We start from the raw sequence: 18,136 nt of genomic DNA, 5'->3' as shown, positions 1-18,136 counted from the left end.
ATTTCAGTATTCATGACTTCAGATGGACTCTACCAATGCAAAATCATGCCATTTTGGATGAAGGGATCGCCAGGTTCGTTCCAACGTTTGATGAATATGAAACCATCCAGTATAGAAACATGTGACTCTCACATCGATGACGTCAACATTCACAGCGACACATCACAGGACCACATGGAAATCAGCCCGAACTTTTTCGAACGGCTCAGCAAAGCAAATATGTCAACTTGAGTTAAAATGACTTTTGCCGTGCGTGCGTTACCTTTTTAGGATATGCTATCGGACATGGTCAACTAAAGCCTATAGAAGGTAAGATTGAGGTTATTTCTGAGTTCCTCGTGCCAATCAGCAAGACGTTACTGATGCGGTTTCGGGTTATGGCTGATTATTATCGAACATTTTGCTGTAATGTTCCATAATTGCCGAACCCCTGACCAGTATGCAAAGCGAGAAGACCAATTTTCACTGGTCATACAAATGTCAGGGAGGTTTTGATAAGTTAAATGCCATGCTCATAAGTACACCAGTTCTTTCAGCTTCAGATTTCACTAAATCATTCAAAATGTCTGTGACGTAGGTTCTGTGAAGTACTGTTAGAGGAAGACAGCATTGGTGTAAATCATTCAGTGTGCTTTTTTCCCAAAGAAATTGAAGAAGCACCAGCGAAATTATTACACGAAAGAGGAGTGTTTGGCTTTGATAATGGTTTCAACACCTTGAGTAGTATGTTCGTGCAACTCCAACTATAATTGTTGTCTTCAAGGACCACAACATCCCCCCCCCATTTGCATTAATAAAATGAATAATAAGAATCAAAGATTGCTACAGTGGAGTATGTTGTGACAATCATGTAACATCCATGGAAAGCATATCAATGGTAAAGAAAATTTTATTACAGACGCACTTTCAGATGGATATAAATACAGTGTTGTATTTATGTTTATAGATGATTAAATAATTCATATTCTGATACCCTATGAATTGCATGTATGTTTGACATTTGAAAGAGGAAAGTTTGATCTGTTCGTCCAGCTGCCCATAGAACTGATCCTTCACGTCTTCTGATGATGTGAGGGTTGGGGCGTAGACACTGATGATGTTGACAGGACCTGAAGCAGTGGCGAGGCGGATGGACAAGAGACGCTCAATGCCCCCTGTGGGAGGTTCAACTGACGCCAGGAGATTGTTTTTGATGGCAAAGCCCACTCCGTGCTGATGGGGCTCCTCAGGTTCTCGACCCTTCCAGAAGAAGGTGTAGTTTTCCTCTCTGAGGGAGCCACTAGAGGTGAGCCTGGTTTCCTGGAGGGCAGCTATGCTGATATTTAGTCTGGTGAGTTCTCTATCGATGATGGCCGTCTTTCTGGTGTCGTCCACTTCTCTGATGTCGTCGGAGAAGCCTGTACACATGGTGCGCACATTCCAGCTTGCAAATCGAAGAGCTGGAGTCTTCTTTATTGGTTTCTTGTTTCTTTTGTCTGGTGTGGAATTATCGTCTGCTTGTCATGCTGAACAACACACTGAGCTCCAGACACCCACTGGAACAGGCAGACGATGGCGGGTCAACACCTTATTGACCGGGGGCTGCCCGGCTTGAGGCGGGCGATAGTTGGCCAGTGGGACACGATGATCCCTCCTACCGTCAAAGCTGACCCGTGGCGCCCCTTCCTTACGCCAATCGGGAGGGACTTATAACCCGTAAACTGTCAGCTTCCATGTTGTTTCCTCACTCAGTAGCGAGACTGGAGTGTCCTCTCCAGGGCGCAAGCCTGGGCGTGGAGTATGGAGATCCTGGGCTGCCCAGACATCAGGATCCCCCTCTCGTCCTTGCTGGTGGGGTCCAAAGGAATGCTGAGCATGACATTTGGCACCAGTTTGGATGCAGGAGATGCCGGAAGGAGGCCGTAGTCGACCCCCAGCCGCTTTAGGGGCTCCACTCCAGATTTTCTGTCTGGGTTTACTCCCGTAGCCTTTCCTTCTCCCGAAGATATCTACAAGGCAGTGGAGCCATAATCCAATGGATGGGACTTGGCTGGTTTTGAATCAGAGTTTCCTTCTCCTAGATGAACTGCCTGACAAGGTTAACGAGCTTCATCTGCCCGGGTTTGGGGTCAGAGTTTCCCTTCTCTTAGACTGGTTGCCTGCCAAGGCTAATGAGAAAAGTCTGCCCACCCAGTTATACCACCGGGTACTCGGTCGCTCCACACAGCAGGCTCTGTTAAAACAGGGGGCACCGCGTGAAGGTGCTGCTGTGGACACAATAGTGTAGGAGAGGCCATATGCAAGCAACCTCCTGCCCCGCAGAGCGAGACAGTGGTCCTGCGGCGATCACTACACCTGGGAAGGAGAGGCTATGAGAGACGCTTCACTTTCCTTTGGCAAGATGGACGTCAGGCCCAGGCCACGCACCCCCTATATATATATATATATATATATATATATATATATATATATATATATATATATATATATATATATATATATATATATATATATATATATATATATATATATATATATATATATATATATATATATTTGACAGAGAATAACAGCTAGGTCTATGTTTATCTCTTAAAGCTTGATCATAGTGGCACACATTGGGGGTGGAGTGAGATAAATGATGAAGAGCTGTGATATGTGTTTTACAACACTCTATTTATGGACTAAAGAAGTCATCTCTTGCTAAACCTTGAAAAACCAAATTACTCAAAATCTATGCTATTTCAGTAATACAATTACTGAAGCAGGTTTTCTGTGCAAATATCATTCCAATGATCTGACTGTTACATGGTACACTGGTGAATCACATGAATAACTAGCTCGCCTAAATAATTCCCAGTTATCAGTTAGCTAATAAATAAAGAAACCAAACACATCCAGTGTATGTGATGCAGGTCAAGGTGATGCAGGTCAAGGTCACAAGATAAGTACGCATATATTATGATCCATGTAGTTAGTAACTCATCCTCCAATTGATGTTACCGCTCCGGTTCCCTAACGGTTATGGCATCCGCCTCGGATGCTTGAGGTCGTGGGTTCGATCCCCGACTGAGTCATACCAAATACTTACAAAAATGGTACAAACAGCTGCCTTGCTTGGCGCTCAGCATTAAGAGGTTTGTGTTAGGACTTGTCGGCCTGGTGTCAGAATAATATGACTAGGTGGGACATCATGCTACATGTCTGCGGCATGATGCCCCAGTGCTTGACATCACTGTAAACAGCCACATTGCAGACATCGTAGCAATCTGACTGAAATTTATTTAATCCAAATCACATCACATTACAAACCAAGAAAGGTATGAGTGGGGACCTTCCGATATATCTGGCGTGAATACAAAATGCAGATTGGCACATGAACTTATCCAGTTCAAGTATATTTCTTTTTTAAGTATCGGGTTTAAACATCTGAGAATGTATTTAGACTCATTCATCACATTCATTCGTTATTTAACAAAACGTGTGTCAAATGTGAAGATTTAGTTCCTCTATGTATTGTGCATTAAGCTCATATCTGATCGATTATGTACCGGTTGAAAAACGTGCACAAATTATATGTTACCTTTAATCATGATTAGGGACTTTGTCAATTTGGTCATGTAATACTCTTGTGAATTCCACTCTACATATCATGATCTTTCCAAAGTTCTAATTCAACACTGGTTATCGTTACATACAAATCATGAACTGGGTGCCTAAATATGAAGCATACTCAAGCTTTAGTGTTTTACTCAGGCAGTATAATTACTTATAAGATCTCACTTAGCTTAAAAACACCTTTTGCCATGTAATAGTCATGTAGTTTACCTAATCGCTGAAGTGTAACATGACATCATTTATACACTGATGATGGCCATAAGACATATTTGAATTGATAACAGAAGATCTAAAATAAACTTTCTTTCAGTATGTTGATATTTCATCAAAACTAGCGTCAGTGAGTACTGTGTTAATCGTTTAAATTTTACTCAACTACTAAAGCAACTAACCCATGAATAATTAAGTTCACAGTAATTGTATTACCATACTTGATGTACCTATTAACTGTCAAAAAATCGGGAAAAAATATATTTTTTGCTTTTATTCTGTATTATTTTTACATCTGCATCCGGTGCTTTTTTATACGTGCCTTGATAAATATATGACTGTCGTACCTGGACAAGTTGTATATAAACAGAGGGATAAATGATGGATATTTGAAATTAAATTGCCAACGTAAATAGTAAGGCATCCTTATATAAGGTGTAAATAATCATGTTGACAAACTTTGTTATCTTCTACCTTTCATTGCACATATTATAACTTTTTGTTGGGTCAACATGTTTTTCATCATCATTTGTGAACACGTATGTTTGTTGCATATCTGGTCGTATATTATTTTGCCTTAATAAACAACCACTGAATGCAATCATTTCTTCAGAAATGACTCACTTTTATGGAACTCTAGAACCATATATTGCATCGCAGGCGAAATGGGTATTTGTATATAAGGATATATTGCAAAGAACTATTCATTCCTATTCAATATCAGTCTTTGTGACTATGTGATCAGAGAATTTAGTTGTGTTTAAATATCATTTAAAAGGAAGTATGTATTTAAATTGCTTATTTTAATTACAATGTGCTCAATGACATTCAAGAAGATTGGTTCAGAATATTCTCTTCTTTTTGGACATGTGATAGGGCATTTAGGATTATTTGGAATTTAATTCGCAATACTGTAAGCGGTGTTTGAATTTTCACGTTGTTTTCTAGTTAAATTAATTATTTGTTGAAATTTGCTTAAATTGTAGGTGTCACGTCTTTGTTGTTACATAGTTTCAGACCATAGATTCGTAACAAGTTGCGTAAAGTCAAGGATACCAATATATCACCTGGTTCTCGTACTAACAATTAATAGGCTTGTATGTAGGTGTTATAGTTATAAATACAAGCCTGATAAAATCATTATGAATTTTGAAGCTACCAAAAAAGTAACAGGTGCATTCCTATTAGATTACAATTAAAGATAAAGATGTATAAAATGACTTTAAAAGGTATATAGAAAAGACAAAAGCAGAAAACGCGTAATGATCAAAATACAATATACATAATATTGACTGACATAAAGAAGCCCCCGTGTTTCCGCTACATTATTTGTTTCAAATATTTGTATTTCTTAATTACTGCAAGATACAATATATTGATATATCATTGTTTAATTTATGACTGTTTTCTGCTTTTACCGCGACAAAACTCCCGCAAAACAAGCCTGTCAGTTTCTTTGAATATTCTAATAAAAAATATATGTACTACAGTATTATCACAAGCTTTAGTTTGGTAAAGACAAAAACATTTTATGCATCAGTGATTGTTGCTGTTTTCAGTTCAGTTTTTTCTTTCTTACAGATAAAGTTCGACCCAATGCAAAAGAAAAGCAAAATGTAGTTGGGATATGTGTCCTCTAGAAACAAATGTCAGCGGGAAATCCGTTATGAGTGACATAATACAGATATGTATATTTGTACGTCCCACGCATTTCACATTCAATCAGTTGTGTAACATATAATGTCCGAAACCACCCTCACTGATATGTTCTGCGTATTGCAATAATGCAGTGATATTTCTGATTATTTCTAGACCGAACAGTTTGTCACGCCTTGAGCGTTGTCAGTAAATAAAATCGAAGTTTCCGAGATCTATAGTCATCAGCATGAACTAAGTGATATACTCGTATAAAATCAGGCCACGTGCTTGTGAATTAAAATTGTAAGGAAATACTCAATTCAGCTCTCAGCAGCAGCCATAAGCACATGCCTTTTAGGCCATTTTATACAGATGGAAGGCAAACCTTCTGTGTAAATCTGAGTAAACTGTGTTGGGTACTAAGCAGGTCTGTATAGTTCCCCTAAGTGCTGAACTGTAAATTTATATCCCATGTTTGATTAAATTTCACCATGAGGTCCTGGAGAAAACATCAAACAACTATTTAAAAAAGGGGTAGTGGAAAAAGCACATATGATTTGGAAAATTATATTTTATCTTATCAAGCTATTGATCATCCTAGGATGGAAGTGTTAAAAATTTTAAAAATTGGGATGGGCGAGCAAAACATGTGAACATAAAAGCAAATGATTCTTACACTGAAACGAATAAAACAGAAAAATAAGGAAAGTTATTTACCATACTGTCACTGATTTTAAGGACCGCAATTGGATATGATGTTTAATTATTAGGTATTTACATCAATGAAATAAATTTTAAAAATCAATCAAGTCAAACAGAATTGAACATCATTCTGAAAAAAAAATCAAGTCCAGTAAACAATATTACATTATGTAATGGAAAAAAAATATTTTGAAACTAACAGACAAACAATAAATTTAAATATACACAACACTTATCCCCATAAAAGAAAAAGGAAGACTTATATAACAAAGCTTTATATTTACCATATGTTAGTTATTCATGTGGCCTATATAAAAAATAACAAAAGGAGAAATCTTACGAATGATACAAAGTATAGATGAAATAATATATTTCTGTACAGGTGAAATTCCACCTGCTATTAAACTGCATTTTACTTTGATGTGCGTGATGTCCAAATTATATTCCGGTAACAACAAACTCAACCTTAACAATCTCTTATTTTTTTTCTTCATTTTGCCGATGAATGTAAGGGGGTTGTGGTCACTAAAAAGAAGAAGAAGCTGAACTAACGTAAACTTCAAAGTGTTGTAATGCCACAATCAAAGCCAAACATTTCTTCTCGATTGTAGAATACTTTCTTATAATAATAGCACACTGAATGATCAACACCATTTTTAACTTCTTGAATCAATCCGGCTGCATCCCCAATATCACTTGCATCAACAGACAGTTGAAATGATTGGCTGAAATTTGGATCTTCAAGAACTGGTTCACTCTTCAGTATGGATTTTAACTTAACAAAAGCCTCCTGACATTTTCAGTCCAATGAAACATGGTTTTCTTACTCATTTAATGTGTCAGAGGTTCAGCAATTACGTAAAAATTGGAATATAATTTCCGATAGTATCCAATGATGCCTAAAAATCGCATCAGTTTCTTTTTACTGATAGGCACATGGATTACAGAGATAGCCTTGACCTTAGCATCTATAGGTTTGACTTGTCCATGTCCCACGATATGTCCTATAAATGTTACAATAGCACGGCAAAACTCACTTTTGGATAAATTGACTGTCAATCTAGCATCAGTGATTCTGTCAAAGAATTTCCGAATTGTCGATAAATGTTCTTTCCATGTGTCATTGTAGATGATGACATCTTCGATGTAAGCATCACAATTATCTAGACCAATCTTAATCATGTTCATTAAGCAGTGAAAAGTACTTAGCGAACACTTTCATCCTAAACGGCGTCACTTGATATTGATAAAGTCCATCTGTAGTCACGAATGCTGAAATTTCCTTTACCCTTTCCGTCAAAGGAAGTTGACTAAATGCTTTCAGAAGGTCAAATTTGGTGACATACTTTACATTTTCAATTTTATCAATGCAGTCATCGGCTCTTGGTAATATAAATTAATCTGTTTTAGTCACACTTTTCACCTCTTCACATATAATCAGTACACATGCAGAAAATATTATCTGGTTTCAGAGCAAGTATACATGGTGATCTCCAGTCACTTTTACGTGGTTTTATGAAATCATTCTCCAACAAATACTGAATTTTTTTTTTCAAGTATTCCTGTTTGAGAGAGTACACCCTGTACGGGTGTTTTTTCACAGGTGTTTGGAATTTACTATTTCAACGTCATGGCAAATTTTTGTTTGTTCTTGTGGGAACATCAGGAAATAAGTGCTCATTTTCAAGTAACAACTGTTTATGTTCATTCCTTTCTTGTTGCAAATGTGAAAGTTTCTGGTCCAGATCATTCATAATCTTTCAATTTCAAAGATGTGTTACTCCAGAATCAATAGAGTCCGATTGTATTCGTTCCCTTAAATCCTCTCTCAACATACTGGTAATCCTTTAATTTACTTACATCCCAGGATTTCTAGTATTATAATTTTGCTCATTCATTTCCTGCTAAACTTTGGAAGGGCCGTAGTACATAATCTGAAACATTTTTCGAATTATGAGCAGGATAGACAGAACTCTATTATCGGACTGTAACGTTCTCTCCGTCGATGTTCTGTTAAACCATATTTTCACTTTTGATTTGAATAGCTGAATGCCAGGTTCAAACATAAGTAGCTGGCAAGTTCCACACTTTATTAAAGCTTTTACTATTGTTTTAGTTTTAATATTCCTCAAAGGAATTGCCTTTGGGAATCTTGTTGATGCACACATTATGGTCAACAGGTTTTGGTTACCTGACTTGGTCTTAGGCAAGGGACCAACACAATATACCACTATTCTGCTAAATGGTTCGTCAAATGCTGAAATAGGCTATATATGAGTCTCATATATTTCTGATTGGGGTTCCTGTGACTTGACAAGTATGCCAAGATCTACAGTATTTTCAAACATCATTTTTAATTTTCGGTTAATAGAAGTGATTCAAGATCTTGTGATTAATAAGACATTAATTTAGAGATTACCCGCCAAATGAGTTTCATGTGCCAGACTAAGAATTTCTTCTTATCTGTATGATTTTGGAACAACAATTTGATAGTTCACTGATCACTCGTCACCAGCATGTACTCGGGAGGTCTCTATTTTCGCATAAGTATCCCATTTTTGATGAAGTAACAAACATGTAATTCAGTTTCAATATTGGCCCTTTGAAAAAACAGCTCTCAGGATATTTTTCCTTTTCGATGACAAGTGATTGTCGTTCGTCATCCTGATTAGAATAAAGAGAATGAGTACTCAAAAGAGGATCACTGAGATCAATACCCTCTGAGTGATTCAAATAAGGTGTGAAAGTGACGTCTACAAAAGCCTGACCAATACAGGTGTCGGCTGAAGGAATACTTTCTGATCAACATCATTGTCAAGGAGTTTTCGTTGCCACAGCTCCAGTATCTGTATAAGCTGGGTATAAATCAGGGAATTATTTTTCAATAGGATCGACTTTCTGATCCAAACAAGGCTTGACAGTTACAAGAGGATTAACCAAAACCTATCTCCAGCTAGGTCTTTGCCTAGTAATAATTGAATGCCTTCAACGGTAAAACAAACACTGTTCCGACTGCCACGGATCCTGAGAATCATGGAGAGGATCATTACCAAATCCGCACGCTACTCCCTGAATAAGAACACACTCATTAGAAGAAGAATTGTCAGAAAAGGGCAAAGTACCTGATAATAAAAGATTTTTTGAGAAGCTCCTGTGTCCCTTTAAATTGTAATAGGGATGGGATTGGCTGAATCAACCATGAGTAATATAGAACCCTTAGACATGAGTGGCTCATAATTCTCCATAATAAAATCAGACTGGGGTTTGTTTACATAAGATCATTTGAAATAGTTCTGTTTTGACACTGTTGCATATTTTTTTAATTTGTAGCAAACAGAAATAACGTTTCCTTTCTTCCTATTCTTACAACAGGTACACGTAGGAAGGTATACGAATTTCTGATCATTCTTATCAGAAACTTGAGTTCTAAAAGTTGTGCCAGATTAAAATGTAGAAGGGCTTGTATTAGGCAGAAATACATTTCTACCAGAAGATTGCTGAGTGGAAGACTTGCTTACGAAAACATCTCTATGAGCTAAGTTATACTCATCAGCAGACCAGCAGCATTTTCCTAGTTTTCTACCTTATGTTCATCAAGATACGTTTTAATGTCACTATGGATACAGTCCTGGAATCCTTCAAGTAATAGGAGTTATCTGAGAGTTTCATACTCTTCATCAACTTTCTTGGCTAAGCACCACCTTTCAAATAACTGCTCTTTTTTCTTGCAAATGTGACATGAGTTTGTCCAGCTTCTTTTGTATAGTTCCTGAATTTTTGCCGATAAGCCCCAGGGACTAACTCATAACCATTTAAGATGCATTCCTTCACAAGATAATAGTCAGCACTATGATGCACTGACAGGAATGCATAAATGTCTCGGGGTTTGCCAAAAAGTGCACACTGTAAGAATTGAGTCGAATGCTCTCTTTGCCAATTCAAATTTTCAGCAAAGTTTTCAAAATAAAGAAATATTTGTCTGCTTCTTTTTCTCTAAAAGTGGGCACTAACCTAATATTCTTAGTATCATCAAAATTTGAATTTGTATGTGAAGTGGGAACGTGCATTTCACTTTCTTGCTCTATTTCTCTTATTCCAAATTGATATTCCATCTCTTCCTTTTCTTATTGCACTTGCATTTGCATGCGCCTCTCTCCTTTTCCAATAGCATTTGTCTTTCTTCTTTCTGTAACTGCATTTGTGCTTTCTGTAACTGCATTTGTCTGTCTCTCCACTTTCTCCGCTTGTAATGTATTTGCATATGTTTCGTCTCTTTCTGTAACTGAATTTGTTTTTCTTTTTTATGTTTCTGAAGTTCCGTCTTTCTTAACTCAAATTCCATCTTGTATTTTAATTTCAACTCCGTTACTTTGATGTCAGAGTCAGATACAGACTTACTGATCGAAACCAAAACAATTTTATCCAAAATATTCTTTTCGACCAAATACTGGACCAAAATATCTTCTAATAAGATGTTGATGCTATTTTCTTACTACTTTACACTGCGTGTGCTCTAATTGCGCCGATACAGTAAAGCTATTTCAAAATCAAATAAATGTTTTCGAACTTTTACGTCATAAAATCGAACCAATATCTTTTTTTTCAGAAATATGGATATGTCATGAAAAAGGAGGTATAATTCGTTCAAAAAAGGCGTATTGCGTGTGCACCTTATTAAGAGTACATGGGCCTATTTTCCACCCAAAGGGTGGTTTGGACGAAAGATAAGCAGATGCTGGCGGCTCAGGCAAGGAAATCAGCTTCATGGATTTTGGACTAATAAAAAGGATTCGGCTGTTTTCATGTAGAGTATGTTTTAAATATGTTTAATTCTGTAATAATACCAATTGCTCTCTATGGGTCACAAATTTGGGGTTATCACTTTAGTAGAGATACTGAAATTGTTCAATACAACTTTTGCAAAGAGTAGTTAGGTGTTCCTAAATCTACCAAAAATGCAATTATATTAGGGGAGTTTATTATTATTATTATTATTATTATTATTATTATTAGTAGTAGTAGTAGTAGTAGTAGTAGTATTAATATTATCATTATTATTATTGTTGTTGTTGTTGTTTTATGATGCAAATTAATTAATAGTAGCACTGAAACTTGAAAAGGGAACATGCTGAAGATATTCCTTCCTGAAGGATATAAACTGTCTGACAGTTTAATGTGTTGCAACTTTAACTCAACGTAATCTGCATTGTAGGTGCTTTGTTAGAAACCAACCTCTGTTAGGCCGTCTGTTTCGAAAGCGTCAGACATGTCAACAATGTTAATGCAAGTATTAATTTTAGGTCAGAAGGAAAACATTTTAGCACATTTATAAAGTACATATCTTGTTTTTTAAAACTGGCAGTATCGACGACGCCAACAACAATGTCTTGAAATCTAAAGTCTCGTTTGCATTCATCTTCAAAACATAAGTATCAAACGATGATATTCCAAAGGTTTATAAAGAATCTGAGATATTATGCAGCCTAGCTCGCAGGTATGTCTTTTTTCAGGTGCACACCTTACCTTAGTGCCAACAGACCTCGATCTGACTCAAGTTGAAATAAACCATGGCCACAGAAGGAGTAAAGGTAGTTGACTGCAGACTGGTCGAAGTCCGAAATCTGAAATTGAAAGGAGGTATGCGTTATTTAGGTTATATCTCAATCTTTGCGTCTTAATTTAGCACTTTAAATATTATGTATAATTAGTTGTCCTGAAGTAGGAAATTTGATATGGGAGTACACATCGTCTTGATATACAGTTACTAAACAAAAAGGGCATAGTCCTAGCTTCTCGATACATTGCTGCCTGGGGAAGGAAAATGATAATGATTATGACATAACATTTGCCTAAGTAGTTGGCCTCAAGATGGGAATGTTATCTTTACCTATCCTGAATTAATGCGTAGATTGACAGCGAACGAACATCGGAAGCTCCAAAGGGTTTCTAATGGTTGGCCAGGGGGTAAACATCTGGGGGAAATTTCATCGCAAACATGATTGTAAATTTCTAAATAATCACAATCACGAGCAGAAGCATGAGGCATACTTATACGTTTCTCTAAATTATTCGTTGAAGACGATTTAATCAAATGAAAGTTTTGTTTTATTAAAAGCGTGGGGTTTGTTTTTGGTTTCCTTCTGCACCAAATGATATATAATGTGCTCTTTAATTTCTAATACGCATGTAAGTGGTAAAACAAAATACCAAAATGAAATTACGAGAAATATATTTCAGTCAGTGCGGATTGCACCGTGAATAGTATCAAAAGCTTCTGAAAGGACAGCCACTTGTTTCTTTATTATTACTTCATATGACTATACTTGTTCGACTGTGCAGAGACTCTGTCCTCTCACTCTGTTATTGCTACTGCTGCTTTTGCAAGAATTATATTGAATCTGAAATCTTGATGATGAGCCCATGGATACAATGGACAGACCTGTTAGCACCTAGAAGTCAAGTGGTTTCCTAAATCTTTATCAATACAACCGATGCTGTACAGCTTCAGTACGACTAGTTCGTGCATTGCCTGATCCTGATCTTGGTGGTCAATCTGCTACTCATAATTTATGGATCAATTCTGATTGTTCTAATGGAAATAGGTAACCAGGACTTTGAGTTATGTCCTGAAATCTGTAGTCATTTAGGATGAATATGATCGCTTTGATATGATCTGGAGATATGTGTACTAGTATGCTGCCAAAATGTTTACCACTATCTATCTTGACAGCATACTCTTTGATTTACATAAACGACTCAAATTGAATATCCAGTACGATCAATTCATTAAAGGGTAGTTTTGATTAGGCTGTGGGAAATTTTGTTCGGCCTTAATAGTGTGCATTGTGTGTGTGATAGACAGCGGTATTTAACTCCTTGTAATATCGTTCTTGCTTGCTAGGAGTCACGAATTTACAGCATGTAGCTCTTTTCGTAGAGATGCTTCGATAATAATTGTCTTTGTTCTTACAAACCTTTTAAGCAACATATAAGCTAAGACCCATTTGAATTACAAATAATACTTACTTGTATTTTACTAGCTCATCAAAAGTCTGAATAATTCAGTTAGCCTTTGCAGGCGTTGTTCTTTTATTATGGCTCATATAATTGTTTGTTTGACTAGCCAAATAAAAACGAAAGCAGTGTTATGGCTATTTAAATCAGAGTTACATAGCTTTGTTCACTCAATATTTCATTCCATTGTCACATTTTTCTTCATATTTCGCTGAAGTATACGTTGTTCTCTGATGTTCGTCCAACGTATTGTCGTGTTTAGTTCTATCAGCAGCAAATGGCTTAAATAGATACATCCTTCCCATTATGCTAGACCCTTAGATAGTGTTCTTCTACTTTTAGGCACATTTCCATTTAAAAGTCTACAGAGTAAGCACTACGTTAGTTGTTTACTTTTAATGTAATATTAAAATCAATATTTTCGACCGAACAAAGATGTGTTAAGTTGATACAAATTTATAAGCTAGATTTTCTCAACTGAATTACATATTGATTTAAAATACCTATTGTATTCTGCAAAACGTGATCGAGAATGGCTAAATTTGTGAATGTCGGCCGAGTCTTATGTCATAGTTATGCTTTTGAAAATGACTACGAACTTCCTGGTTTTTTAAATAAATATTAAATTACTATATTAGTACTTCTCAAATTATAATATTTTGCAAAATGTTGAGACATGTAACATCTTTTATAGTTTCTGTCATGTGACTCAAGGCTTATGAAAATAGTTTTTGTTTGACTATGTGTGATTTAATAAACGTACTCTATCTTTGTGTTAATACCGGTATATTGTGTTTTTCTGACAGTGTCTTAGTGTTAGTTCTTTTTTTGCTGATCTCATTAGAAATTTATGTGTGAACATTATCTTATCGTTCAAGTTTCCTAGAATAATTTTGGATGAAATCATTATTTAGTTTTGTCACTAAGTGTGTCAGTCGAGATCGTAAATTGTCTTAGTTTTCCAAATTGTTTCAAAAACACATGTTTCCTCTATGTCGTCCTCCGTCTATTTCACTTTCTATCCGACCCTTTAATTGGACTTGCAGAATGAAAAATAGCAGTTATATCAGTCTTTGTGTTTCTTCAGGCAATTGTTCTTTCCTGTAGTCGTGGTAGTTCTTAACTAGCCATAGATAAGTTACTTAATATCTGCTTCAACAGTCATGTGCGTTTGTTTTGCTAGAATCAGTATGCTTTTGCAGCTATGAGATTTTGCTAGATCTTTCATTACCACTCCGTGCAATATAAAACTCAATTGTCACCATTATCCCTCTACGTGTTAATAGCTTTCGAATCGTTATTAACACGTTTTGTACACAATTTGTATCAGCTTCATAACGTATGTGTACACGATCTGCTAAACTTTTATCATAATTCTTGTTAAACTTTAAATAAATTTAAATGGTTTCTAGTAGTGTAGCATTTATTCATTAAATATTTGTAAAAATGTTAAAATAAAGCTAGTCCCTATGATCTCAAATAACGTAAATATTTGCAACTGGTGGTGAAAATTCGGAATGAACGAACGGACAAATCCTGAATACAGAGATGATGCAGATGTAGTGGATACTCGTTATTCAAAACTATTAAAGAGATTTAAATGAACCTAATACATCATCACATGTTTCATAATTCTTCAACAACAAAGACTTATAAATTTAAGTGTTTCTCAAATAAGAAAATTGTTAGCAATTCCAGACTGTCATAATGATAGTGACAAATGTATTAATAAAATATGCCAAAATGACTATCTGTTGTAGAGCTACTTGAATGTATTTACACTCTTTGCGAACGTTCAGATAAATAAATCTGCTTATCAGACCGGGAAGTGGACAGTAATTTTCAAAATACAGCTAGAGCAAGTTGAAAGGAGTTTCAGAAAGCAAGATCGTTGTTAAAACGGTTGATTTTCTTGTTTTGTGAACGAATTATGAAAATAAGACTAGAGATATAATTTTTATAGCATTACAAGAAACACCGTCCAAGTATCTAATGAAACCAACAGTTACAACGAGACAGCGAATATGAGTCTCTAGGATTGTGCGATGTCAATAATAGATACCAAGGAAACATTCACCATTAAGTATTATAAGGAAAGGCTGTAATACATGATTTTTGTGGAACAAATGTTAAGCTCCTACACCTGCTGTGAAATGAATACTCACTAAGGCTGTAATAATCGTAAACTAAAAGCACGAAAAAAAGGAATATATGAACATTTTCTTGAAACATGCTAAACTGATTTTTTAACATATGAAAAGCAGATTAGCCAGCTAGCACATAACATCAACAACGAAAATGACTCAACAATAATGCAATATTGAAGAACATTTGGAAATTGGTGAAAGTTAAACCTGCGAGTAGTTGCATATCTTCCACAGTTTGAAAGGAACTTTAGACAAATTAATGGAATCAACATGAAGAAATAAAATTCCTCAATAATACCCAAATAGCCTTTTGATTCAAAAGGTTACGAGAACTTAATAATTCTAATGATTATTTTCCTCTCAAATTATATCTGAACATAAACTCAAATAGTTCAACAGACTGTTAATCAAGGATGCATCCTGTTGATTTCAGTCTTATGAACATACCTACTTGACCTTATCTCCCAGTAGCATTTTCAAAACAATCTGAATCATCTTAATGTAAAATTACTCAAAACGGTACGCGACATCGTTTATAGAACCGTCTATGGTCACGGTCAAGGCCGGGTCTTAAACGCAAACCCAAGTAAACATCAGGTACGCACTAAACCTTTATCTTGAATTAACAACATTGGTCAAGCACACAGAACATAGTAAACATACATATCATATTATCTTGGTTCATATACTGTTTGAAAACGGAAACGGTAGCAGATGCCATAAATATGGATATCAGAAGAAATGATGGTTTGTTAACATCCTGGCGAATAATTCGTGGTTTTGAGCGAGGAAGGTGTGTTTCGAAATTGTAAATATTTAGTGTGTTTTGAACGACTGAGCATTGGATCGTGTTCTATACGTTTGCACACAATGCAATATTTAACTGCTAGGAAACAATAAGCGTGCTCTGTGCATCCCAGTTGTAATCACTTGGTTGCCAAACTTTCTTATACTAACCCCTGATATTAATCCTATCCGGGACTAGCTTCCACAGCCTCCATTGGTAGTTCCTCATTCGATACATCTAGCTTATATGTTTGTCCTTACGGTCTTTTAGACTTGTCCCAGAACTTCTCGTTTACGCTCTTAGTTTTCAAACTGCTTTATCCAAATTAGATACATTGTATGCAGAATTTCGTAAAATTTTCATTTTGACTGAACTTCGGCTTAATCTCTAATTCATCTGACTACCTTCCCCTCCAAGTTTTGCCCAAGCCCAGCTGGTATGCATCGTGTAGCTATGCTCACGATTGTATCATATGTGAAATAAACGCCTAATTTCCAAAGCCACAGTATCTTTAACAAAATGCTTTAAAGTTCTTATGGATTGAACTTTGACTTAGATACAGAAGCATTATGATAGACTTATTCTATTGACCTCCAAATACAAACAACGCGTATATTTCAATGAAAGTAGACACCATACATCTTGATGTTGTTATGGCGATAACATGTATTCCTGGAAAGGCGACTTAACTTAAATATGCTAACTTCACTCTCCGGTCGAAGAAAAAACTCAGTATAAAAGGAGATTACTCGTTACCATCCACATATTTCATGGAAAACTCTTCACCTTTGATTAACGTGTTACTTTTAATGAACAATGAAAGTTTAGTTCTCAGCGATGTTAAATATCCACTCTAACATGAAATTATCAAATACCATTGTCCAATTTAGGTATCTGTAGAAAACCAGACGGTAATTCGTTTCCGTGATACATGTGAAAATACGACCAAGGCGGCTATACGCTACTGAGACACAAAACATCTACTATACTGGGATTAAAATGTGATGTTATTGTGAAATGTGCCATAAATATAATTTACCACATAGGAAATATATTCCAAAAAGAACTCTTAAAGTTAAACCATGTGAGGTTCTATGTGACCCACTATTATGCGAAGGGGTGGGATGCTCCCAATATTTATTCGAATTACTGTGGAATTCCCACCCTGGCACGTTTGTAAGAAGTGAAATTAGTCATAGAGAGAGGCAAAGCTCCGAGCCCCCAGTCAGCAATGCCGACAATTAAATTATTAAGAACACAAAGGTGAAATTCAAAGAATAACAATTCAATACAATTGAAACGATGTGAATTTCTCAACCAATCTTCTTCCTCTCGACCATGTAGCAACCTATTTCATCACGTGATTGTAGTGTGAGATGGCTTTCCCCTGTACTTGGTTTCTACTCATCTGTCTTTACTCCGCCAATTCCTTTCCTCCTTCCGGCGTTCTCCGTACTCCGAACCTTCCTATCCTCTTCCCCTTTTGTCTCCTTTTTTCCTCCTCCTTCTCTCTTTTTCTTTCTCCAGCAACTAGGCTTGTTCTCGGCCTACTGCCTTGTTCTATCCTGTCTCTCTGAGACTCGGGACTTGACTACCCGGTAGTTCTGTCCCCAAAAGCTTCATAAGAAAAACACAAGGACGTTAGCATTTGTGTTAGCCATCTCGCCTCACACTACATCAACAATCAATCAATCATCAGATAAAGGCTATCTACATCTTTGGTCATGCAATCGTGCACATCGAAAACCACACACGTTCTTATAGAAACAACGTTGTAATAAGAGCGGCATCCTACTTATTCTACAGAAATCACTAAATTGCATCACACCAATATATATATATATATATATATATATATATATATATATATATATATATATATATATATATATATATATATATATATATATATATATATATATATATATATATATTCCTAATCTCATTATTCTCAACAATATCACAACAATCCGACGCATTTCTGTTCAATACACTCCCACAAGTGTACACAAATATTCAGATATCCATATTATTTAAATTT

The 18,136-nt window shown here is 35.9% G+C and overlaps 1 protein-coding gene across 2 annotated transcripts in view; it reads left to right on the top strand.

Annotated features, from left to right (window-relative positions):
• LOC149770732 (uncharacterized) overlaps window positions 1–18,136 on the top strand; it is a 113,415-nt gene that overhangs the window by 38,493 nt on the left and 56,786 nt on the right. For both annotated transcript variants that reach the window (XM_089949187.1, XM_089949186.1), the window contains exons 2-3: window positions 10,754–10,956; window positions 11,658–11,784. In XM_089949187.1, the coding sequence (XP_089805313.1) occupies window positions 11,715–11,784 (70 nt within the window). In that variant the 5' untranslated portion in view covers window positions 10,754–10,956; window positions 11,658–11,714. The remainder of the gene's footprint in view (window positions 1–10,753; window positions 10,957–11,657; window positions 11,785–18,136) is intronic.

Source organism: Sinohyriopsis cumingii, unplaced genomic scaffold (genome assembly GCF_028554795.1).
Source record: "Sinohyriopsis cumingii isolate HCF-2022 unplaced genomic scaffold, ASM2855479v2 utg002441l, whole genome shotgun sequence".
Classification (NCBI taxonomy): domain Eukaryota; kingdom Metazoa; phylum Mollusca; class Bivalvia; order Unionida; family Unionidae; genus Sinohyriopsis; species Sinohyriopsis cumingii.
The sequence above is the reverse complement of the archived record's forward strand: the minus strand, read 5'-3'. Positions and strand labels throughout refer to the sequence as shown.